General features: G+C 35.8%; 1 protein-coding gene across 1 annotated transcript; it reads left to right on the top strand.

The window, feature by feature from the left end:
- On the top strand, nucleotides 1-26,400 carry LOC109059102 (chromodomain-helicase-DNA-binding protein 4-like). The gene is made up of 41 exons (XM_042745938.1): nucleotides 1-220; nucleotides 628-753; nucleotides 2,756-2,877; nucleotides 4,370-4,597; nucleotides 4,697-4,815; nucleotides 7,251-7,507; nucleotides 8,292-8,416; nucleotides 8,633-8,768; nucleotides 9,678-9,847; nucleotides 9,992-10,225; nucleotides 11,280-11,483; nucleotides 11,608-11,819; nucleotides 11,913-12,044; nucleotides 12,966-13,065; nucleotides 13,179-13,370; nucleotides 13,896-14,096; nucleotides 14,192-14,329; nucleotides 14,446-14,567; nucleotides 15,306-15,479; nucleotides 15,558-15,699; nucleotides 15,829-15,960; nucleotides 16,563-16,680; nucleotides 16,786-16,910; nucleotides 17,016-17,107; nucleotides 17,201-17,340; nucleotides 17,434-17,603; nucleotides 18,641-18,818; nucleotides 18,945-19,031; nucleotides 19,134-19,225; nucleotides 19,312-19,445; nucleotides 20,265-20,409; nucleotides 20,503-20,665; nucleotides 21,940-22,040; nucleotides 22,683-22,914; nucleotides 23,035-23,097; nucleotides 23,189-23,344; nucleotides 24,091-24,199; nucleotides 24,300-24,432; nucleotides 24,516-24,711; nucleotides 24,800-24,963; nucleotides 26,178-26,400. The coding sequence occupies exons 2-41, from the start codon at nucleotides 699-701 to the stop codon at nucleotides 26,187-26,189; spliced, it is 5,805 nt and encodes a 1,934-aa protein (XP_042601872.1). The 5' UTR covers nucleotides 1-220; nucleotides 628-698; the 3' UTR covers nucleotides 26,190-26,400.
- The last annotated feature ends 147 nt before the right edge of the window (nucleotides 26,401-26,547 follow it).

Here is a 26,547-nt window from a genome sequence, read left to right as displayed (position 1 = left end):
GTCTATGCAAAGGGTGTAAGTGGCAGAAGGAGAAACTGCGACGTTGTGTGCATCCCACAGCTGAGAAAAACATAAGCTGGATACACTTTCACTACATATTCATTAAAAACAGGGATATTATAAATTGTTTTCAAGTGTTGATGAAAAGGAGCCTACACAACGTGGGGACATCTTAGATTGAATTAGCTGTTTGTTTGAAAAAGGGAAGAGGTCAAGTTGTGTGAGTACACTTTCTAACATCGTTTTACATTTATTCTATTCATGGTTTTATAAAATCACATTATTTATGACATCCTTTAATGCATGTAAAATGAAAGGAATCTTAAAAGTTGTGTAGACTTTGCAGGTTAGCATCCCTAGCCTGCTTAGCTAATGCCACACTCACATCATGCTCCATTGGCCTATTAAATCAACATAACTTGTTTCATCCGTGTGTTTTAAAAGTTTAAGCATGCTTTTTTCAAGTTGCATTAAACCAAATGCAATTTGTTCACCTTTGTTAGATATATGTGCACGCTTTTCGGATTTCTTTTCTTGGCATGGAGTGACCACTATGATCAGCATGCTACCGTAACTATTAACTTCCGTTTGTATTGTTCTTTTATTTTCTGTCTCCCCCGGCTTCAGGAAGGCACCAGAGGAGGCGAAAATCGGCATACGAGTGTCCACAGTCCTCTCTAGCTGGTGTAATCAACAATATGTCCGGCAGCGAGGACGACAGAGACGATTTTGAACATCGGTCTATGATGCAAGGTAAAATATTTACGTTTACCGATGCGGGTCAACTCCGCCGGATTCGTCGCTGTTGATGTTGTTTACAGAGTATGTGGATGAAATGTAAACACACGAAATGTTTAAACGGATCATCCATGACGTATTTTACGTTCACAGTTGGACTTTATTGGTGCGAAACTTCATTTATTCGACGAAGCAGAGGCTAGTCGGCTAACGAAACAACAAGCGCGGTTGATTCTAGAGGTTTCATTCTTATAAAACATAGTAAGCCAGAATTATCGTCTTCGTGAGCAATTCACCTTATACTTTCGGATACCTTCGCATTTTATCACCCCCTTGATGGTTTTTAGTCGGCGCTTTGTTTTGCCGGTTTTTTTTACGCGGCTAACCGTCGACTTACCTGCTGTTTTTTCTCAGATACTCAAATAATATGTCTTCATAATAGTCAAACATGGCACAAAACGTAAATTTGGCAGCTTATTGAGCAGTACCGATGGGTTTGTAGTAACATTAGATGTGTTGTGATGTTGTTGTACCGGCTTCGGTGCTTAGCGGCCTACCGGTAACAGTCGCGTGCGAGTTTGACGCGTGAGGCTTTTCTGTGTCCTCGCGCTCTGGCTGCTCGCGCGCTGTCGGCCTGCAGGATTCAATCTCGAAAATTCTATTTTTGCGCGTGAAATAACTATAAACGTTCGTTTTAAGTTTACTTATTTTGATTTTGCACTTCAGCGTGTTCAGGAATCGGATGTGACGCCAGTTTTTTCAGGGAAATGGTTAAAGGGGGACTTTGCCCGGGCATTCACAGTGCTGAATGGAGCAAAATACTCGGCATATTTTCGCATTTATGGCTTGCTTTCTGTCTTGCATGATTAGTAATATGTATTTTAACCACTTTAGGAAGGAAATTATGATTTCATATGTGTTGTGTGCTTAATTTAGTGTCTATGGTGCAGTTAGTCAACCCAAAGAGGCTTCTATATTAATATATTGTGGAGAAAAACTGTATATTGTTTTTCATAATGAAATTTGATGCAATTCCATTAAGATCTTATCAGATTACTGTCATCCAAGGGAAACTTTATTCAAGGACTGACAGAGGAATAATAATAACAGTCCAGTGTCACTTCCCTAAACATAGTAAAATCAGTGCTATATGCAGCTGTTAGAAGGGACACAAAATGACATGTCCTTAAATTTAGTGTTTGCAGTCGTGTTACCAAGAATATTGTATGTGATTATAATGCTCAGGTCTCTTGTATCAGTGATTTTTTTTCTTTCTTTCTTCGGTCATTGAATACTTCCTGAGATCACAGTGTAATTGACATCACTTCTCACTGTATAGTGCACAGGATGGTTTTTTACTGACCAAGATCAAATGTCTAAAATAGATTTGTAGGTGACTAATCTATTGCTGTCCTATTATTAGATTAAATGTAAACGTCAACACTGCGTTGATGATTGATTGGATTAATCCGAGCAGTTCTTTTTCTAAATACCGGGTTCGCGTGCTCATGAATAATTCATTTATTTTACTTTTAAAATGGTAATTTCCCGGTCTGACAATGAGAAAAATCATAGTGAATATACAGAATCTATGGATTAAATCTTCACGTAAAAATTCAGGCTTAAAGTTTGAGTTTAAAATATTTTATAAAGTAGGTATTTCTCAGTGCAATGTGTGTAAACATTATTTTTATTAATATTTATAGAATAACTCTTATCTGAATGACTGGGATAGATTGATTTATCAAGGGAAAATATTTACACTTTAGATAAATAATAATAAATTAAAAAAATAGTTTTTCATTTACTAAAATCAAAATCATTTATTTACATTTATGCATTTAGCAGACGCTTTTATCCAAAGCGACTTACAGTGCATTCAGGCTATACATTTATTTTTACCAGCAAGTGTGTTCCCTGGGAATTGAACCCACAACCTTTTGCACTGCTGACGCAATGCTCTACCACTGAGCCACAGGAACACATTTATTAAATGATTTGTGTGTTTGTTCCGCAGACGAGGATGACCTGGACGAGGAGTTGTCAGAAAATGATGCCCCAAAGGTGAAAAAGAAGAAGAAAGCCAAAAAAAGTAGCCGCGAGAGCAAAGGCAGCAAGAGGAATCGCTCCCGGAGAGAGGTAATGGCCTTTTGTGTGAGTGTGTGTGTGGATATTGTTTGTGTGTGATATCCTTGGAGAATACAATATTCACTGTCCTTATGTTATGAATTAGAAACCTCCCCCACAGTGTCTTAATGAGAAACAGGGCAATTTAGCTGGTGCCGCAAATGGGATAACGTCCTAATGACTCTTAATATCAAAGGTACATAATTCCATTTTTTTTTAGCCACTGAATCCAGATCCGACTGCTTCGTTATAAAAAACTGCTGTTGTGTTCAAAAGACTAAGAGCTTTTGTTGTAAAACAGCCAAATTTCAACATTTCATTTGTGCTGCAAAATATGATTCTTGACTAACTGGTCAAGTGATCCCTTTGTTTTTTAAGTATTGAACACAATATAAAATAGTCAGGTTTTAATCTTATAATACAAGCTGAGTCATTTAACGTAAAGATTGCAAACTGGTTTTTGTAATGTCATAAGTGGTTTTTGAAAGGACTTCGTATGAAAGTGAGCTCATGCACAAGTTGGATGGGACTTCTGCTTGCTTGTGAACTGAGACAGTGATACTGCTGTCATAATGGACAATAGTAGTTAATGCTAGAGTAATCCTAAAATGGCTACTAGGCTGCTTTTTCTTATTTTAAGTTTTGCATTTATCATGACTGCTTTGCCATTGATTTTTAACTTTAAAAACTGTGTAGAAAAATATACGATTGGCTGCTGGTTAATTAAATTAATATATTCTTCAAATAAAAATTTGCAATAAATCATCTAATAACAAATAGATTTATTGCCTCTATTTTTATGTTTTTGTGTAGTTGATATTTCATGCAGGATTAAATTTAAAACTATTTAAATTGAACATTATGTTAATTATTTTACAATTATGCCTGCTTATTTTATGGCTATATGTTAATGTTTATATACTGTTATATATTTAAAAATGAACTCACCTTCAGAATTGTTTTAAAAGAAGGAAAAAAATGTTAACATGATGATATGCTATGAGTTAGTGCGATTTTTAAATCTCTAGTCTTTTATGCTCACCATGGCTTCATTTATATTTTGAAATATTATTGCAATTTACTAAAAACAGCTTTCTATTTTAATAAATTTTAAAATGAAATTTACTTGAGTCTTCAGTGTCACGTGATCCTTCAGAAATCATTCTAATATGCAGATTTGATGCTTCTTATTATAATCAATGCTGAAAACAGTTGTGTTGCTTTGATATTTTTGTAGATACTGTTTTTTCCCCTTAAGATTCTTTGAATAGAAATTTCAAATGAGTAGCGTTTATGTAAAATAAAAAAAGCTTTGTAACATTATAAATGTCTTTAATGTCACTTTTGATTAATTAAATGCTTTAAAAAATCTTACGAAGTTTAAACCTTTGAGTAGTATAATACATTAATATAAACCTTATCCTAAGATCTTGTTTTGGACAATGGACTTGTGATTTTATTAGCATCCAAAACTGATCAAACGTATGTCCTGTGTGTTCTCCAGGATATTGGGGTCAGTTCTCCGGAGCCAGTGGATGGCCCTGATCTGGACGATGGTGAAGAAGACCGTTCAGAAAGCGAGGGTAGCGACTACACACCTGGGAGGAAAAAGAAGAAAAGAGCCAGCACCACAAAGGACAAAAAAAGAAGCAGCTCTGGTGCTGACAGAAACTCAGCCGCTTCAAAACGGAGAGAACCTGAGGAAGAGGAAGACGAGGATGATGACGATTCTGTGAGTTCTAAATTAAAAGCTATATTAACTGCATGACAAAGTAAATATAAGTTGAATCACTCGGTTCCATAAGACGTGTTTTTCTGAACTGATTTTAAGGAGCCAAAAAGTTCCTCTCAGCTTTTGGATACCTGGGGTATGGAGGACATCGATCATGTTTTCACTGAGGAAGACTATAGGACTCTGACCAACTACAAAGCCTTCAGCCAGTTCGTCAGGTATGAGCGCATCATCCACACATGAGAAAAATCATTGAACGCTTTTATAGTAAAGTCACCATTAAAACAGAATTGACAGTACTTTTTTTTTTTAATGTAATATTGAAGTGTTTATTATAAATGATTTAGCTGTGCACAACATTACATGTGCCCTCACGACCTTTAAACAATTTTAAAGAGTCCCACGCTACTTTTTTTTCTCATTCGAGAAGCTGTTTCACGAAAGAAAGCATGATTTCAATGTTTTATGCTGATTTAAACTGCTGCTTTTTCATTTGTGGACATGTTAGAAGTGGTATCTCAACTTGCAATATTTGCTCATCATAATCATAAATAAGTTGGTGTCTACTCTCACAAAAGTATGTTGTTTTTTCCATGCTAAAAAGCGAGGTGAATTGCCGGCAAACGTTGCTTTAACACCAATCATAAAACGTTTGATCGCCTTCCGCTAATTCATGCCTGCACGCTAGGTGGCGCCGACCAGCAATTAATTTTTCCTCAGATATAAATCTCGTATATGTATTTAACATCGTCCGCTGCTCAATATACAGCATTGCATTAAGACAAATAAAGTTTGGTTATATGCCAGAAACACAAACTATCTATAATGCTTACAAGAAAACATCTTAAAATACAAACAGAAGTAGCATCAACCCACATTTGAAAATGTATGTACGTTAATTATTTTATATTAATGTTTTTGCTTAAAACCCACTTTAAACATCATTGAGTGCTTGTAATAACTTCCGATTGTGATTTATAGTGGATTTCAATTCTATAATAGGCAGACAAGCACTCTTTGTTTGTTTAATAACGCCACACTGCTTATTGTCATAAACATCCTTTATTATTATAAAAATACCATGAACTGCATACAAAACACATACAGAAAATATATCATCATAATAGGCCTGCACGATTAATCGAACGCGATTAATCACGATTGTCTTGCACATTTTGTCAGTAAAGCCAGTTCTGTGATTAGTAGTAAATCTCCATTAACTGCTTTCAGGTGGAGCAGCATTTACTACACAGAGCCGTAGTTCTCTGACAAGCTATGCAAATCACGTTCATGATCGCAGACGGTATAATCGTAGGAATATGAAATCAACAAAATTGTTTGCGATAGTGTCAGCTGTTTGTGTATCTTCTCAGTGAACTACGGCTCTGTGTAGTAAATGTTGCTCTATCTGAGAGCACATGAAAATACCACATTTAATAACATGTTTTTACTCCAAACTCACTTCATAACGTCAGTTAAGTGTTTGAAATAAATCCTTCTGTGAGATGATGTGGCTTCTTACGCAGAATAATTAAGGCACACAATATTACATTGTATTCTAAATAGTGATAATGTCGATTAGAATTTCATTATACATATACTTTATGATGAAAATTATAATAATAAGAATTCAGATAAACCATATATTTCCGTAGTCGTGCGTTTATTAGTCACACTGAATCTGTTAAAGCAGATAAATCTTCTGTTTATTCAGCTGCAGCCTTCTAGCTTCCTGGATTTCTTCTTCGGGGCATATTTGGATTTTTTTTTTGGATTGTTTACACTGGTTTTCGAAATAGCACCACCACTCTTTGCCTTTTTGTGCAACAGCAGCTGCTCCACGCACGTTATCTAAGCCCAGTTCATTGCGGAGCGACAGGGAAAAAAAACAACACACAGGACAAAAAAATAATCTTCACTTTTTTGCGATGCAAATGATCGCGCCTGGTGTGAATAGCCCCATAAGGATCTACTGTTTCGATTCAAAAGCGTCATTGCGCCAAATTTTCACATTCAGCGTGAAAAGCCCTTAGCTGTTACTGTTGTATTTTTTTCTCCATTTCTGTCACCTGATGGAGTTTGAGTTCCTCTCTTTTTCACCTTTGGCTTGCTAAGTTGGAGTTTTAAAAGATCTTTGAAGAATGCTTGTAACCAAACAGTTGACGGTAGCCATTGACTTCCATAGTATGGGGAAAATACTATGAAAGTCAATGGCTGCCATTTGGGTGAACTATACTACTGATTTGACTGTACTGACACCGAGAACAAAACTTGAGCTTGAGCCGAAAAAAATCACACCATTGTTTTATGTACAGCTGCTTTTGAAGCTGAATGTTTCATAATTTATGAACTTGTACACAGTTACTGAATCAGCATTAACCTTGAGCTGAATAAAGACACTATTGTCTTTTTTAGAGCTGCTTTGACTCATATTTTAAGAGGTTTGCAGAAGTGTGCTATAAAGCTTTGAAACGATGTGTATTGAATCAAGGTCTAGATAAATAAAGGTGGCTTGTGTGGAGTGCTGCATGATGTTAAAATGTGCAGGTCTGGAATATGTTGTTGGCTTTAAACCAATATAAGATTGATGGCAATAACATTTAAATGGATCTCCCTCTAAATTGTAGCCATTATGTCCTCCACAATCTCACAGGCCTCTGATCGCTGCCAAGAACCCCAAAATCGCTGTTTCCAAAATGATGATGGTTCTGGGAGCGAAGTGGAGGGAGTTCAGCACTAACAACCCTCTGCGGGGCTCGGCTGCTGCCACCACAGCCCTGGCGGCCGCTAGTGCCGCTGTAACTGTTGAAATGGCAGCAGAAACTCCAGCCGCTGCAACCGGAGCCCAAATCAGTGCCGAGTCCACACCAGCAGCTCCCGTACGCAAGGCCAAGACAAAAGAGGGCAAGGGTGGGTGCAAACTTGTTTCAGTTCTTCTAGTTTGTGTTTTTATGATTGGTTTTTCACCATGTGAGTGAGCGATTGCCTGCTGTAGCAGCTGTTTTCCCCAGTGTTTGTTTGATATGTGCATTTTCATCTGGACATTCAGAAGTTGTTTTTCGCTGTGTTGAGGAATAATAGTTTCTTTGATCTTTTGCATCAACATCAACATGTGAAGCTCATTTCACCGTAGATTGTTTTTAAATTGTGATCTTGTCACATTATATTGGTTTCCGAGAAGCTATTATTTAAAAATGGGGCACTTGTTTGACCCAACAGCAAACTGCTGTTGCTCATTTCATATGCAAAAAAGGGAAGCAAACATGGACTGCTTATTGGTTTTGGTGCAGAAAACCTGAACCTCAGATTGAAATGGCTGAAGTTAAGATTTTCAGAGTATGTGAATGCAAATTTAAGACATACAAAAATTGATCAAAAGTTTGGGGTCTGTAAGGTTTTATGTTTTTGGAAGAAGTCTAGTTATGCTCAGAAATGCTGCATGCATTTGTTATGACAATTTAAAATGCTTTTTTTTCTACTTAAATGTGTTTTAAAATGTTACCTATTCCTTTGATGCAAAGTTTAATTTTCAGCATAATTACTCAAGTCTTCAGTGTCACATGATCCTTCAGAAATCCAACAAAACAACATGCTTTTTACATGCTAACAGGGTTTATTTGTGAAGTAGGAGTTCTTAGCCACTAATTGTTTGCGTGCTGCATTGAAAAATTATGCTAATTCCTGCGCATTTCAGGTCCCAATGCACGCAAGAAGTCCAAACCCGCTCCCAAACCTCAAGAGAAGAAGGTGAAAACCAAAAAGGTTGCTCCTCTAAAGATCAAACTCGGAGGCTTCAACAGCAAGAGGAAACGCTCATCTGTAAGAACCTTCATTCTACATTTTATTTTCCAGCTTACCTTTGCACTTATCCTTTTACCTTTTTCCATGAATGATGTTGTTTTTTGTTCACTTTGCTCTAATTTTAAACATAGCTTCTTGCTAATGACATCCAAGTAATTTTCTGGTCATTTATCAGGCTCACGGTGCATTTCTCTCTGCCTCAATCTCCTTTTTATTTCAAATTCTCTTTTTCAGAGTGAAGAGGACGATGTTGACGTGGACAGTGACTTTGATGATGGCAGTATGAACAGTGTGTTGGTTTCGAATGGATCAAATAGCCGCAGTAGTCGCAGCAGCACTAAAAAGAAGGCAAAAAAGAAGACGAAAAAAGGTGAGGATCTTGTGTTCTCTCTCTGTCTGTGCTTGTGAATAACTAATAGGCTTAATCAGGCCAAGGAAAGGCCTTGTCTGCATCATAACCCCTTCAGAGAGCAACTGAAGAGACCAAAGATTTTCTAGTTTTTGTTGCATTCATGAGAAAACTGATTTGTAAAACCATGCATCTTGTACATACTAAAACTGTCGGGAATATTTGGAAAGCCTAGAGTGAAGTGTTTTTGAAATTAGAGATCCTCCCCTAAAAATAACATTTTTTTTTTTTTTTTTTCCAAATGACAATTTTTTCCCCCATTTTAATTTTTCTGGACTCCTTTTTTTCCAGATCTAAATTTTTCTAGTTTTAATAATTTCATTTTTTTTTTTTTTCTAATCAGAAATGTATATCTGATCTATTGAGTTCACGCAGACTTAACAGTTTAATCATTTAAATGTTTTTTTTTTTGTAAGAAATGCCCAATGAAGTTTTTTTTTTTTCTTTTCTTTTTTTTCTGAAATTGTGTTGTGCCGGTTTTAATTTTTCTTTATGATTTAATATAAATTTATTGTCATAAACAGTGGGAATCAAATGAAGGCTTAAAACATTAACAATTCAATTATTATTATTTTTTTTTTACATGAAAATGTAACATTTCCTTTTATTTTTTGGCAAACAATATTTACTGTTAAAACTAAAACATGGAAGAAAAAGGTGATATTCCTTAAAATAAAGTACAAATTTTATTATTGCTTTAAGAAGGAACGGTACAATAGTAATATTTATTTCTGTTACGATTTCTTGAAGTGGTATGACATTTTGTTATACAGTTAATTAAATTTTTATGACTGGATTCCGCATTTCCGTCCAAAGAAACATAGGGTCATACTATCAGTCATTAATGCCGCCTCTCTCTTCCTCTGTTAGGTGATGATGATGGTGATGGATATGAGACGGATCATCAGGATTACTGTGAGGTCTGTCAGCAGGGAGGAGAGATCATTCTCTGTGACACCTGTCCACGAGCTTATCACATGGTCTGCTTGGACCCTGATATGGAGAAAGCACCGGAGGGCACCTGGAGCTGCCCACACTGTGTGAGTGAACCAACTCTGAATCTCCGACATGAGTTCAATCTAAAACTGCAGCAGCTGCCCTCGTAAATGTATGCTTTTGTCCAAAGAGCTGCATGTCAAGCCCTGATGTGCCACTGTGCTCAGCATCATCTCTTCCTCTTTCAGGAGAAGATGGGCATCCAGTGGGAGGCTCGTGAGGACGCATCAGACGGTGAGGAGGATAACGAGGTGGGAGGCGAGGCAGAGGAGGACGACCATCACATGGAGTTCTGCAGGGTGTGTAAGGACGGCGGAGAGCTGCTGTGCTGTGACTCTTGCCCCTCGTCGTACCACATCCACTGCCTTAACCCACCATTGCCCGAGATTCCCAACGGAGAATGGATCTGCCCTCGCTGCACTGTGAGTCAACCACGCTACAAATTTGAAACAGGTTTAAATGTCAGGGGTCATATGTGACTGTCAGTTTTTTAAAAAATGTCATAATCGACTGATCAATTAATTGATTTATCATTAATGTTACTACAGCAAAACGCATGTCAGAGACTCAAATAGCATACAGATTGCCTGCTTTTGAAATATAATATAAGTGTAATATCATTCAAATATTTTGTATAATATATGTGCATAGTATTATAATGTTTTTAGATGACTGTAAATTATAGAAGTTATATAAATGTACTACCAAAACAACATATAAGTTATATTTACAAAATAGTTTTATTCAGTGCAAATAGTGTACTTCTGAATTGTAGGATAATTCATATAAACGTAATGCGATTAATATTTACATTTTCTTAAATCTAATATTTTTTATTTTTTATGTAATATTCATGCATAATAAATAAATTCAGTATTTAAGTGTAAATGTAATTGGGACTCGAATAGTGTACAAATATCTTACTTTTAAATTATAATATAAATAACATTAATATGTCAATATAATTAATACTTATGTACTTTATATAATATACATGTATAATAAATAGAATTACTAAATAATAAAAAAAAAAAATTATTTGGGACTTAAATAGCATGTACAAATTGCCTACTTTACAAAGATACTGTAATGCAAATCTAATATTATATACATGCATAATAAATAATATTATGATAATACTAAAATAAATAATACTTTAGAATTATTTAGACATAGATAATATAATTTAGAATTAATATAAATGTTGTTTATAAATAATTGGAATTCAAATGTACAAATAACCTAGCTTTGATTTATCATTTAAATATGCTTATGAAATATGAGTATTGGTATTAATAAAGTATGGGTATTATTCTTTTCAGTCCACTTTTTAATATATTTAGACTTAATTAGGTTTGTATATTACTTTTTATTTTAGATGATAATGTATACAAGAAATACAGGTTTGAGTCTTTCCACATTGAAACTTCCCTTTGCGTATCGTGAAATAATTTACACCTTATTTTTTCTCTCCAGTGTCCTTCACTGAAAGGAAAGGTGCAGAAGATTCTGACCTGGCGCTGGAGTGAACCTCCTCCCCCGACCCCAGTGCCGCGGCCCAGTGACCTCCCAGCTAATGCGCCCGACCCCACACCACTGGCTGGTCGCCCTGAGAGGGAGTTCTTCGTTAAATGGCATAATATGTCCTACTGGCACTGCTCCTGGGTTTCTGAGCTGCAGGTACCTGCACTGGTTCTTATTTTAGTCTTAAAATGCCATTTTGAATCCAGATTCAGGTTGGATTCACACTCAGTTAGTTTGTTTGGTCCTAATCTTGGCCCGCATCTTCTCTCACTCTCTCTAGCTGGAGATGCACTGTCAGGTGATGTTCAGAAACTACCAGCGCAAGAACGACATGGACGAACCCCCACCCATAGACTTCGGCGGCGATGGAGAGGAGGAGAAGAGCGACAAGAGGAAGAAGAAAGACCCCACCTATGCTCGGATGGAGGAGAAGTACTACCGCTTTGGGATCAAGATGGAGTGGATGATGATTCACCGTGTCCTGAACCATAGGTGAGATGAGCTTCAAGAACTTTAGATTGAATCACTTTGGATCGTTTTCATGGCTTTGCTCACGTCGTACCTCTTGTGTTTTATTCTTTACAGTGTGGATAAGAAGAACAACTGTCACTACCTCATCAAGTGGAGAGATCTGACATATGATCAAGCCACCTGGGAGGCAGAGGATATGGATATACCAGAGTTTGAAACCTACAAACTGCAGTACTGGAACCACAGGTATATATGTGCACGGACACTGCTGTTAAAGACGCAAAACATCAGAGTTTTTAACTTTCAGAATAATGTGAAGTAACATACTGAAACTCTTTATTATACACTTGTTATTTCAATGTTTTATGTAATTCGTGAAAATGTTATTTAAGTATTTTTTATATACTATTAAAGTTTTGACTTGGATTTTTTTTTATTCATATTTTTGGTTTTTGGTTTAATTCTAGTAATTTTATGTTCTTTTGTGACTTCATTTTTAAAATATTGATATTAAGGTTTAATTTATTTTTATTTTAGTTTATTTATTATTTATGCGCTATTTTAATTTATATTAATATTTTGCATTGGAGTTTTTCAAATATATGATCAGTTTTCATTTTAATTTTGGTTTTAGAATTTTTTTTCTTTAATATTACTATTTAGGTTTAATTTTTAATTTTTGCTTTTAAAGTTTATATCAATGTTCTGAAGTACCTTTTTATAATATTGAATTGATATTTTTAGTTTTTATGTAATTTAAGTATTACTGTTTGTTTTAGTTTATTTGTTTCAGTTCAGTTTTAGTTTTTTTTTTTCTAATTTAAAAACATTTCCAGTTAGTAGTTTTAATTTTTCAGCTTAAACTGGATGAAAATTAGAAAGTGTTTTTGTCTAATACTTGTATTTTTATTTCAGCTTTCGAAACAATTTTTTTAAAATAACAAAAAGTTTAAGTTACCTATTGGTATGTAATAAAAACTTTTAAAGGCAGTGAAAGTTACACAAAAAACTTTTTTTTTTTCTTTTTTAATTTAAGAAATTAATTACCCTAAACTTGATAACACAAAATGTGAAATCTTTAGCCCTATAGACCTGAAAATGCAAGAAAAAACACATATTGATCCACACGCTCATCAGATTCATCTTTTATTTATTTTTTTCTTAAAGGGGGTTGATGATGGGTGATGAAGGTAAACCAGGAAAGAAGATGAAGATCAAAGGAAAGATGCGGAAACTGGACCGACCTCCAGAGAACCCTGTGGTGGATGTAAGTGAGCTTCATTGTTTTGGTCCTACACACTACTTACAGCACCTTTTTGACCCAGCTGCACCATTTACTTGCTCATCGATGTCTAAAACCCATTTCTTATCCTCCTGTAGCCCACTATTAAATTTGACCGTCAGCCAGAGTATCTGGAAGCTACGGGCGGGACGCTGCATCCGTACCAGCTGGAGGGGCTCAACTGGCTCCGCTTCTCCTGGGCTCAGGGAACCGACACCATCCTGGCAGACGAGATGGGTCTGGGAAAGACCGTGCAGACTGCTGTTTTCCTCTATTCACTGTATAAAGAGGTGTGTGGTTTTTATGCTTTTATTTGAATGTACTTTGTAATATAATTTATTCCTGTGATGGCAAACTGGATTTCCAGCATCATTATTTCAGGCTTCAGTGTCATATGATCCTTCAGAAATCACTCTAATGTTCAGTGCTCGTAAAACATTTCTTATGCTCAATGTTGAAAACAGTTTAATATTTTTGTGAGAAACCATGGTAATTTTGTTCAGGATTCTTCGATGATTAGAAAGTTCAAAAGAACAGCATTTATTGTAACGTTACTGACACTTTTGGTCAGTTTAATGCCTCCTTGCTTTCTTTAAATAAAATAATCTTACCATCCCCAAAGTTTTAAATGGTAGTGTATGTTTTCATAAAATGTTGTTGCCAAATAGTATGTTATGTATGTGTGTTATGTATTGTAAGTGTAGAAATGTCATGTTAAAATTTAATGTTGCCAAACCACTGAATGTGATGTTACTACCTGAGTATAGAATATCATCTTTTTTCAGTTTTAAAATGCTGGTGTCTTTGTTCTCCAGGGTCATTCGAAGGGTCCGTTCCTGGTGAGTGCCCCCCTGTCCACCATCATTAACTGGGAGCGAGAGTTTGAAATGTGGGCCCCGGATTTGTACGTCGTCACATACGTCGGAGACAAAGACAGCAGATCCGTCATCAGAGAAAACGAGTTCTCCTTTGAGAACAATGCTATCCGCGGTGGCAAGAAACCCTCTAAGATGAAGGTTAGTGAGTTAGAAAACTGCTCTTTCCATTAAAGAATCTCAAGTCTCTTGAATATATAGATATATGAGTGATTTGTTTCCTCATGGTCATACAGAAAGAAGCCTCTGTGAAGTTCCATGTGCTGTTGACCTCCTATGAGTTGATCACTATTGACACGGCTGTTCTGGGCTCCATCGACTGGGCTTGTTTGGTAGTTGACGAGGCCCACAGACTGAAGAATAATCAGTCAAAGGTGAGACCTACATAGATTATGCAATAATGATGTAATTAAAACTAGTTGAAATGACTGATTGGTACACTTTTGTGGTGGTTGGAGGTTTTAATGCTGTGCTGTGGTGTTTTGTATAGTTTTTCAGGGTGCTGAACAACTACCCACTGCAGCATAAGTTGTTGTTGACTGGAACTCCTCTACAGAACAACTTAGAAGAGCTTTTCCATCTGCTTAACTTCCTCACGCCAGAGAGATTCAGGTGCGTTTCTGATTCATTTCAAATCTCCAGGTCATTGAGTTTTGAAATTCTTTTTAATATCATGTCATGGTATTACATAAAAATAAAGAAAATAAATAATAAATGTATAAATATATAAATAATCATTTGATAAATAATTGTAATAACATGCACAAAGTTACATAATTTAGTTATTAATTTTAAAATAATTTGTAATTTTCATATATATTTGTAACATGATTGTGACGAAAGCCCTATATAAAATATATCATGATGAAAGACCTATATATAATTACTGAAATAAAATGAGTTCAATGAATCTCACTGTGCATGTAAAATATTTTAAACAACAAATACAAATTATGTGGATGATATTTTTGTTTATAAATATTATTATTATTATTGTTATTATTAAAAAATATACTTTTTTTATACAAGTAATTTTTTCAAATGATGTAATAGAAATCTTTTCAATGTAAATTTGTTTGTATAGAGCTGATTTACATAAATCGTCATACAGCCAGTGAGGAAAAACAACAGTGGTAATAGAAAACTCCGTTCATAGAAGCATGCACTATTCAACTATTTATGAATATTTGTAAGTTGTAAGGAAGCATAAATGAATACTTAAAAGAAAAATTGCAGATAGTTTTATGAAAAAAAAAAAAAAAGCCTGTGCTTGAAAAATGGATCCCTTCAGCACCATCTTGTGGCCCATTGGGTATCTGCAGACATAAATTATTCTTTCGCATCCTGCAGTAATCTTGAGGGTTTCTTGGAGGAGTTTGCCGACATTGCCAAGGAGGACCAGATCAAAAAGCTTCACGACATGCTGGGACCACACATGCTCAGGAGACTCAAAGCTGACGTGTTCAAGCACATGCCTTCCAAAACAGAGCTCATCGTCCGAGTCGAGCTCAGCCCCATGCAGAAGTGAGTATGAGATGAGGAATAGACTGATAAGTAGGTTACAGGAGCCAGAGTTTCTGAATCATTTTTCTGTGAATCCAGGAAATATTACAAGTTCATCCTGACCCGAAATTTTGAAGCTCTGAACACTCGTGGTGGAGGAAACCAGGTTTCTCTGCTGAACGTCGTTATGGACCTCAAGAAGTGCTGTAATCATCCCTATCTCTTCCCTGTTGCTGCTATGGTACAGTCCTCTTTTTCTGTGGCTTTAATGATAGACCAGCAATGTGTCATGTTATGTGATATTTGAGTGAATTGCATATTGATGAAATTGAAAAGATTGAGATGTCGTCTGATTGGCTGTGTGAAACAGGAAGCTGCCAAGATGCCCAATGGGATGTACGAAGGCAGTGCCTTGACTAAATCTTCTGGGAAACTGCTGCTACTGCAGAAGATGATGCGGAGACTCAAGGAGGGCGGACACAGGGTGCTCATCTTCTCTCAGGTAAACAAGCGTTTATTTATTAGGATTCATTTACCTCTTCAGCAAAATAATGCTTCTTATCTCTGAAGCAAAACCTCCCCATCCAAAAAATTTATATCAAACTCTATTCGCTCTCTCATTACTATAATTTATTTGTATCGATAAAAATAAATGTTATTATTAATAGGTATTAAAGGCCAGATTTTTGTTTTTAAAATAAACATTACATTAATAAGTGACAGTCAAGAAATGTATAATGTTATGTAAAATTTCTATTTTAAATAAATGCTGTTCTTTTTGAGCTTTATAAAAATCAAAGAATCCTGTAGAAAAAGCGGTTTTCTGCCAAAAATATGCAGCAGCACAACTTTAGTTTAACAGTGATATTTAGAAAAAAATGTCATTTTAGAATGATTTCTGAAGACTAAAGATTGGAGTAATGATGCTGAACATTCATCACAGGAATAAATTACATTTCGAAATATATTTAATAAGAAAACACTTATTTTAAATTGTAATAATATTTCACATTATTTTTGTTTTTACTGTATTTTTTGTTTTTAATGACAAAAATGTCTATAATGCACAGCAGGAGTTTGAGATGTTGTGTCCCTCTTCTCTAGATGACCAAAATGTTGGACCTGCTAGAAGACTTCCTGGAGAACGAGGGCTACAAATATGAGCGCATTGATGGCAGCATCACAGGAGGCATGAGACAGGAAGCCATTGACCGCTTTAATGGTGAGACCAGATGTTTGCTATGTAACTGATGTGGTTTGAACAGTTGTTCTCTCTTGCTTTCTAAGTGTCTAAGTGTCATAATGAATGGGATTTTTCCTGCTCTAGCTCCTGGTGCTCCCCAGTTTGCTTTCCTGCTGTCGACCAGAGCCGGTGGCCTGGGTATCAATCTGGCAACCGCAGACACCGTCATCATCTATGACTCTGACTGGAACCCTCACAATGACATTCAGGTGAGATCAGGCATCAGCTATGGATGTCTGATATAAGAAAAATCTTATAATAAGATCTGACCTGGTAAATTCATCTACACTGGTGGTTGGTGTTTTCTCTTGTAGGCCTTTAGCAGAGCTCACAGGATTGGTCAAAACAAGAAAGTTATGATCTACCGCTTTGTGACCAAAGCCTCTGTAGAAGAGAGAATTACTCAGGTACACTGCAATTTTTCTGTGACGCACACAATTGTTTTTTTTGGGCCAACACTGTCTTTTGAATGTAAACTGATTGGTCTTTATTTAATCTCGGTGGCCAAGAAGAAGATGATGTTGACTCACTTGGTCGTGCGTCCTGGCTTGGGCTCAAAGACCGGGTCGATGTCCAAACAGGAGCTTGATGACATTCTCAAATTTGGTACAGAGGAGCTCTTCAAAGACGAGGGAGAAGGTGTGGCTGGAGTTACAAACCGCTTTACTTCATACCAACACAGTTTCTCACCTAAAGGACCGACATTGAAACTGGTTGTGTTTATCTGTTAAGGAGAGAATAAAGAGGAGGACAGCAGCGTGATTCACTATGATGACAAAGCCATCGACCGGCTGCTGGATCGTAACCAGGACGCCACAGATGACACCGAGATCCAGAGCATGAACGAGTATCTCAGCTCCTTCAAAGTGGCTCAGTATGTGGTCAAGGACGAGGAGGAAGCGGTGAGTGTCAGTAAAGAGCACTGGGGGCTGCTGGACACGTGGGATAACAGCTGGCAGTAGGATTGCATGATTAATCAGCAATTAAAACAAAATCGTGATATGGCTTAGTGTTGCTAATATCATGCTTTTTTGGGAATGTGATATGTGAAATGAGAAGCACTTATAAACCTTGTGTTGTCAACAAAAGAGAAACTTTAAGGTCTCCTGTGGTTTTCTGCCAAAATAAAAGCTTAATGGTTTAATGTTCGAAAATGAAGACAGACATAAATATCAGTATTGTAATTTTGCAATTACACTGTGGATTTTTCATTTTTAATATTTTATTTGTCTTTAGTCATTTTACAGTAAAATTTTACAATAGTAATATAATTAGGGTTTTAATGTTTAAAAATATATACTATTTATATTTTTTATAGTTATAGTATACTGTAAAGTAAAGATATCATTGTATTTTCTTTTTTAGAAATGCTTGATTTAATCTATATTGTTAATTTGATATTATTTTTTTCTTAAATACAGTTTACTTTTAAAATAGTAATTTTTTAAAAAAAATTCATGTATTTTAATAAATACTATTTATACTGTAATATTTTATTGTTAAGTAATTGTAGCAATAACTATTATTTGTTTATTTTTTGTTAATAAACAAATATATATATATATATATATATATATATATATATATATATATATATATATATATATATATATATATATATATATATAAAATAAATTTTTGGCCAAATTATCAAGTCATACAAACAAGCACAGCAAACCTAGAGTTTATTTTTTTTTTTTAATGCTTTTGTTATTGCATATTAAATGCCAATCATAATTTTTATTGGAAAATATGTTATAAGCCTAGTATTTTGTCAAATCGTGTAGCCCTAGTTGCCACACATGCTATGACATGTTGCGCTTTGGTCATGTGTCTTCCATGCAGTGTCTTCCATAATACAGTTAAATATGTAGTTTTTACCCTGTTTATTTACCAAAGGAAACATACCTTTTTCACTGCTTCCTGTCTTCTCCCTCAGGAAGAGGAAGTTCAGAGGGAGATCATCAAGCAGGAGGAAAGTGTGGATCCAGATTACTGGGAGAAACTGCTCCGACACCATTACGAGCAGCAGCAGGAGGATTTGGCTCGTAATCTGGGCAAGGGCAAGCGAATCCGCAAACAGGTCAACTACAACGATGGCTCTCAGGAGGACAGAGGTGAGAGATGTGCCAACACTATTAAACTCTGAACCACACTTGAAGTGTTTTGTCCGGGTTTATATAAACAGCCCATGAAAGTGCTTTTAAGTTTAAATGTTAATCATGTTACATGTTTCATTACAGACTGGCAGGATGATCAGTCTGATGGCCAATCAGATTACTCTGTTGCTTCAGAGGAAGGAGATGAGGACTTTGATGAACGAACAGAAGGTGAGACCAGCGTGAAGATGATCAAACAAAGGATTTTTTTTTAAATCAGAAAAAAATTCTAAACCCCTTTTCTGAGCCTAATTTTTCACGGTCTACTTGCAGCCAATTCACGGCGACCCAACAGAAAAGGCCTCCGAAATGACAAAGACAAACCCCTGCCCCCCCTGCTGGCCAGAGTGAGCGGCAACATTGAGGTGAGTGAAGGATACCTGGGATTTATGTTTTCTTGAACTCTTGTGTTTTGAGTTTAACATACTAAAACACTGTTTAAATTTGGCAGGTGTTGGGTTTCAATGCTCGTCAGAGGAAGGCCTTCCTGAACGCAGTGATGCGTTATGGGATGCCACCTCAGGATGCCTTCACAACCCAGTGGCTTGTCAGAGACTTGCGTGGCAAATCAGAGAGGGAGTTCAAGTAAGTTTGAGCTCATTTTGTGTTTTTTGTTTGTTTACAACTAGGTTACAAATATTACATAAATAGGGGAAAAAACTATTAATATGATTTCTTTTAGTTACACACTATGCAAGATGTCATCAGTTCTTGGCCTAACTTTATTTTATAGGGTTTTGTAAGTATTTTAAGGTCCTGACCAGATGAAAAATATTTCATGGGAAACTGAAAACTGACTTTTTGAAAAAAAAAAAATTCTACAAAAATTGCAAGTCATAGTTACAGACTTAAACTCTTTTGGGTTTTATATATATATATATATATATATATATATATATATATATATATATATATATATATATATATATATATATATATATATATATATATATATATATATAAAATAAATTAATGCTCTTCATTAGCAAAGATGCATTCATTTAATCATACTGAAGTCTGGAGTAATGGCTGCTAAAAATTCAGCTTTGCATTATTTAAAAAATTTATTAAAATAGAAATGGTTACCTTAAGATGTAATATTTTACAGTATTGCTACTTTTAGTGTATTTTTACTTGTATAAATGCAGCCTTGGTGAGCATAAGACACTCCTTTTGAAAACATAAAATCTTTAAACAGTAGTGTATAAGAAAATATTTTCATTTAATGGAATATAATATGTATTTTTAGGTTACTCTCAGGTTAATAATTTTGAGACTTTTACCTGTGAGCAAAAGGCTCCCAGAAAAATAAATACATAAAATACTAGTTAAATATTCATACTCTGGGTGTCTTGGATCTATGAACTGGTTCTAATGGTATTGTCCATGTCTACTTTCTCTCAGGGCTTACGTCTCGCTCTTTATGCGGCACTTGTGTGAGCCTGGTGCAGATGGTGCTGAAAGCTTTGCCGATGGCGTTCCCCGGGAGGGACTGTCACGGCAGCACGTTCTTACTCGTATTGGTGTGATGTCGTTGATCAGGAAGAAGGTAAATGAGTAATGTATGGTAGTTAACATGCAGTACAAATGCCAAGTTTATAAACCGAGATTCAGGTACAATAACTTCGATAACTTTTTTCAGGTACAAGAGTTCGAGCATGTGAACGGTCAGTGGTCAATGCCCTGGATGATGGAGCTGAACGAGAATAAAATAGCGTCCACCGTCAGCAGTCAGCCTGATTCCCCCAGCAAAACGCCCTCTACTGGCACTCCAGCGGACACTCAGCCCAACACACCTGCTCCAGGTACCACATATGCCACGACCTCCCAGATTGTAAGTTGGTATAAGGATGTATTCATACCAGGAAATTCTGCTAGTTCACTCGCTTTAGTCTGGACAAAATGTTGATTTTTTTTTTTTTTTTAATTAGTTTGGTGCGGTTCGCTTTCACATTGCTCTTTTAGCAAGTGAACCAGAAACTGTAAACAAAACCACACGTGTGCTTAAGGTCATCCATTCATTGGTTCGTCCATTCAACCGTACCGGAGTTTGTTTGGAACTGGACCGAGTCCACCTATTCAGCTGGGTCTCGTCACGGTTGTTTGGTGCGCATTCGAGTGCGATTGCTGTATTCACACCTGCCCAAAAGATCCACACCAAAGGGAGAAGCGAACTTGACTTTGATTCAATCGAACCAAACAAGACTGGTGTGAATACACCCTTAAGGGCTTTTCACACTGAATGCGAATGTTTGGGGCGATGACGCTTTTGAATCGAAACAATAGATCCCTATGGGGCTATTCACACCAGGTGCGATCATTCACGGTGTGAAAAAGCGAAGATTTTTTTTTTTCCCTGTCGCTCCGCGATGAAACGGGCCGTCCAATCAGATTTGAGCTTAGATCACGTGCGTGGAGCAGCTGCTGTTTCACAAAGAGGCAAAGAATGGTTGCGCTGTTTTGGAAACCAGTGTAAATATATTTCTGCACATGAAATATGAAAGGCAAATAGACATGATTGTGACGATATATTTTCTGTATGTGTTTTGTATGCAGTTCATGGTATTTTTATAACAATAAAGGATGTTTATGACAATAAGCAGTGTGGCGTTATTAAACAAACAAAGAGTGCTTATCTGCTTATTATAGAATTGAAATCCACTATAAATCACAATCGGAAGTTATTACAAGCACTCAATGATGATTAAAGTGGGTTTTAAGCAAAACCATTAATAATTAACGTACATAAAAATCAAATGTGGCTTGATGCTACTTCTGTTTGTATTTTAAGATGTTTTCTTGTAAGCATCATAGATAGTTTGTGTTTTTGGCATAGCATCCAAACTTTATTTGTCTTAATGTAATGTTGTAACAGCTGACGATGTTAAATCCATATACGAGACTCATATCTGAGGAAAAATGCATTGCTGCTCGGCGCCACCTAGCGTGCAGCCGTGAATTAGCAGTAGGCGATCAAACGTTTCATGCTCGGTGTGAAAGCAACATTCGTTTTCGCATCGAGCTCAGTGTGTAACGGCCTTAAGACAGATTATTAAACCTTTGCCTGTTTGTTTTACAGATGGTGTTTCCAAAGCAGAAGATAGTGGAAAAGATGGCGATAAAGAAAAGGTGAAAAATGGAGATGATGAGAAGGACGCAAGTGAGAATAAAGACAATGACGTGAGTACAAACAAACAGTCTGGATCTGTTTAAAGCCTGATACACTCATGGTGATGTTCTTTTTTTGTTCAACTCCCCTTATACTGCTGAGAGTGATGTTTAGATGAATATAAATGTGCTGCACACTTTCCTCTCACGAATGAGATAAATGCACAACAAATATGACCCTGGTGAGAAAACAGCAGTTAAGAAAGCATCTGATCATAGCATTTAACGTGATTGTAGAAGCTTGAAATTCGGCACTCCAGTCAAATCACATCATTTTTATTTATGCAATAGATTGCTTTAAAACGAGCAGTGTTTAACATTAAAAAACTGTTTCAATTGGAATTATAACTTCAATTTCTACTAATAAGCAGCCTCTCCTGTGTGTTCATGTTTTTATTCGTGTCTGACCTTGACAGATTGAACAGAAGAATTAAAATAGAGATTTACGTGAAAAAAAAAAGCCTTTTATGTAATTATGGACCAGTGGTGGTTTGAAGATGTTTAACAGCTGGAGTGAATTTTTCTGGAAAGTTCGCTTTGTCAAGCTTTTTTAAACTTTGATTTCACTTATACCGGTGCCTTAATTGCCTTTGTTTCAACATGTGAGGTTAGATGATTTCGATTAATAAGCCAGTTCAATTTCTTTTTGTCAAGGTCATTGCCATTCCTGATGAAGAAGAAGAAGCTGCTTCTGAAGACAAAAGCAAAGACAAAGAGGAGAAGGACAAAACACCTGAATCCTCTTCAGAGGGAGACAAGGTCGATGGGAAGGAAGATGAGAAAGAGAAAGAGGAAGAGAAAGGGAAGTCTGGAGATGCTGATGAGAAGACCAGCGACAGCAAGCCCAAAGGTTCTGAGGCTGAGAAGGAAACTTCAGAGGCCAAAGGTGAACAAAAATGACATTTCCAACCTGTAATGATAGGGTTTTTAGGGTTGATTGGGATCAAAAATGTACTTTGTCTAAACATAGAGTAGCTAATTTTTTCATATGCTTTTTTTTTTCCAGGAGAAAAGAAGGACGATGAACCTGAAAAGATGGACACTACCCCTGTTACAGATGAGAAGAAAGGTCTGTACCACCTGAATGGATCTGAAATGATTACGTAGATTCTGGATCTGACCTAAACACTTTATTAACTTTGTCATTCAATTGGCTCCAGGTCAGAAGGACGAGAAGGAATCCGGTAAGACGGAGGAAACAGGAAAACTGCAGAACGGAGAGAGTGCCAAAGACAGCGCAGCAGGAGCAGCAACTGAAGAGAGGAAGAAAGCCAAAACACGGTTCATGTTCAACATCGCAGATGGAGGATTTACCGGTAAGTTCTCCTGTTCAGACTGTCTATTTTAGGAGTTCTTCTCAGGTTTTGTACTAGTTTTAAAATGCAAGTTGTTAGGTGAAGATGTTTTAGACATTATGACCCAAAAACTTGGAACCTTGATTAGCTGACTAGTTTTTGAAGAAGTAGCTTTCAAGTTAGCTTTTGGTTAATATATTTTGTCATTGTTTTCTTTTCCCCATTCATTTTCTTTCTGTTTTTAAAATATTTATGCTTTCCTAGATATTTTTCAACTGTGAACAGGACTTTGAGCTGCATTTTTTTTTAAAGTTATATAAATTTATTTAAACCATTTTAATTTAATCTGTTTATTTATTTAACTATTTATTTTAAACTATTTTAACTCTATTTTAATTGTATTTTTTAAATTAATTTTTATTCTTTATTCTTTTTATTCTATTTTAACTATTTACATTAGCTTTTAGTGTTGTATTGGCTATTAATTAACTATTAATTAACTTTTAATAAAAAGTTTTTACATTATCAATTTGATTTGATGCATTTATTGTAACTATTTTAAATATTGTTACTATTTTATTATCTGAACTATTTATTTGAGCTATTCATTTATGATTCACTATTAATATTCAGAATTTAACTGAACAAAAAAAAAATATTTTACTTTTAAATATTACTATTAAATGTTAAAAAGGCATCATAACATAATTACTTGCCAACATGCCATACTTTTGAGCATTTGCACTAAATTCTCTTTTTTGTCACAGAATTACACTCCCTATGGCAGAATGAGGAACGAGCCGCTACAGTCACCAAGAAGACCAATGAGATCTGGCATCGTCGCCACGACTACTGGCTACTCGCTGGCATCATACAGTATCCTTAAAAAAAGAAAACAAGAACGCTGCTTTCAGTGTCTTTCAGATGTGTTCAATGACAAGCAGAGCACCAGATCTTCCTCAACTCACTGTCTCAGACACGGTTACGCTCGTTGGCAAGATATTCAGAATGACATCAGATTCGCCATTCTTAACGAACCCTTCAAGGGAGAGATCAACAGAGGAAACTTCCTGGAGATCAAGAACAAGTTTCTGGCCAGGAGATTCAAGGTATTATGACAAGAACTGAATTTTTCTTGTACGTAAATTAAGATATTGGAGATAGTAAGACAGTTTTTATGTGTCTCCTTTAGCTGCTTGAGCAGGCTCTGGTGATTGAAGAACAGCTGCGCAGAGCTGCGTATCTGAACATGACTGAAGACCCTTCTCACCCCTCCATGGCTCTCAACACACGCTTCAGTGAAGTGGAGTGTCTGGCCGAGTCCCACCAGCACTTGAGCAAGGAATCCATGTCCGGAAACAAACCTGCCAACGCCGTCCTACATAAAGGTGCATCATCTGACCTCACTTTAATTTTGAGCTTCTGACACATCATAGAAGCTGCCGCTCACTGCTTTCTTGTGTGTGTTTCTGACAGTACTGAAACAGCTAGAAGAGTTGCTCAGTGACATGAAAGCGGATGTCACTCGTCTCCCGGCCACCATCGCCAGGATACCTCCTGTCGCCGTGAGGCTGCAGATGTCTGAAAGAAACATTCTCAGCCGTTTGGCCAGCAGAGGACCAGACACACAGTCTCAGCAGGTACACAGTCACCTGCCCCTACTGCTGGGAATTAGGCTTGGACTATAGCAGATTTTATAGTCTATAGTGGTGTTTTGAAAATTGTGCCTGTTTGTAAGCTGAATTATGCATTAGATATATATGTTGTCTTTAAAGTGTGTGTGTGTGTATGTAGAGTTTGATGGATGGAAATGGGTACAGCTAGATGTCGTCTTTAAGTTGTGTATATATAAAAAATATATGAATGTAAAAAAACTATGTGTATGTAAAAATGTTTACCTTTAATTTAATATAAAATTAACATATTTTGGTATATATACATAAAGATTAGGGTTCATTTAGGATTTTTAAATGCAACTAAAATGATTTAATTATTAATAAGTTTTTATGTTAATTATGTGTATTTTATTATGTATATATTTGTATATTTTTTTATGACTATATAAATATTATTTATTTTCATTTATTTATCCAGAAGTGGAATTTTTAAATCCAACTAAGGAAATGTGTTTTGTTTTTCTAAAGGTGTTTTATAAATATATTAAAGTTAAAAAAAAAAAAAAAAAAAAAAAAAGTAAAAATATTAATTAATGTATAATTTTTTACATGTGATATTTATCTATTTATAGAATTGTATTTTTGAAGATGGCAAGTGGGATTTTTAAATGCAACTAAATGAGGAAAGACTAAGTGAAAATAAAAAGCCACAACGGTAATAAAAAAATAATTTATGATTTAAAAAAAAAAAAAAAAAAAGTTGATAACTATACAAGGAGATTATTGCCCTTTTCAGTAAGTTGTAGATCTGTTACATATTAAGTCTGTAAAAGAGTCACCAGTAATGTTTTCAGAGAAATCATTCAGTTTCTAAATTGACCGTGGAAAAACTAACTTGACACGCTCTGAATTAGGGTGTGTTTTCAAAGTAAAATATGAGGTTGGACAGGATATAGTAACAGAATATAGTCTTTTTTTCCCATTTAACAATCCACAGATTAAAAAGGTTATGTAACGTCTAAATTGAGCTCAATGTCATGTCTATCCATACATAAGTTATAGACAGTAACAAGTACAGAAATAAAATAGTAAAAATGATTTTATCAGTGTTTTAGGCACTTTCTGTATTTTAGTCATCAAGAGACTGAATATTGAATTGACAGCCTCGTGCTGCAGTTATTTAGTTGTCGTATATCTTTGCTTTGTTATTAACTGGTTATGTCTGTTCATGTTGCCAGGTCCAGCAGTAGCCTGCAGCAGACGCCAGTCCACAGAGCGCCGCACACCATGTCTACATTCCTGATTGCACACGATATCTCGTCTAAGCTTGAATACACACCCTCGTACTGTCCGCTCAAACCTGGGGGCTGTGGACATTTGAGCTGTTGTTTTTATTATTTTCCTAATTAATATTGTTTACATAATATTGTTGATGATGGTTTTTGGGACCTCAATAAAAATGTTCAATAAAAAAAGGTTTCTGTTCCTTTTATTCATGTTGTAGTTACTGTGTAGTATTAATGTAGATGAGTTTTTCTTCATCAAATGTAGCTTTACATCACTTGCTCACCAGTGGATCCTCTGCAGTGAATGGGTGCCGTCAGAATG

The sequence above is a fragment of the Cyprinus carpio genome, chromosome B19, assembly GCF_018340385.1.
Source record: "Cyprinus carpio isolate SPL01 chromosome B19, ASM1834038v1, whole genome shotgun sequence".
NCBI lineage: Eukaryota > Metazoa > Chordata > Actinopteri > Cypriniformes > Cyprinidae > Cyprinus > Cyprinus carpio.
The sequence above is the reverse complement of the archived record's forward strand: the minus strand, read 5'-3'. Positions and strand labels throughout refer to the sequence as shown.

What these genes read in the sequence shown, in the direction of transcription:
- LOC109059102 (XM_042745938.1), top strand. Translation starts at nt 699, where the DNA reads ATGTCCGGCAGCGAGGACGACAGAGACGATTTTGAACATCGGTCTATG. An exon ending in GGAATCGCTCCCGGAGAGAG is followed by an intron (nt 2,878 to 4,369) that starts GTAATGGCCTTT and finishes TGTGTTCTCCAG; the next exon opens with GATATTGGGGTCAGTTCTCC. An exon ending in AAATCAGAGAGGGAGTTCAA is followed by an intron (nt 19,446 to 20,264) that starts GTAAGTTTGAGC and finishes ACTTTCTCTCAG; the next exon opens with GGCTTACGTCTCGCTCTTTA.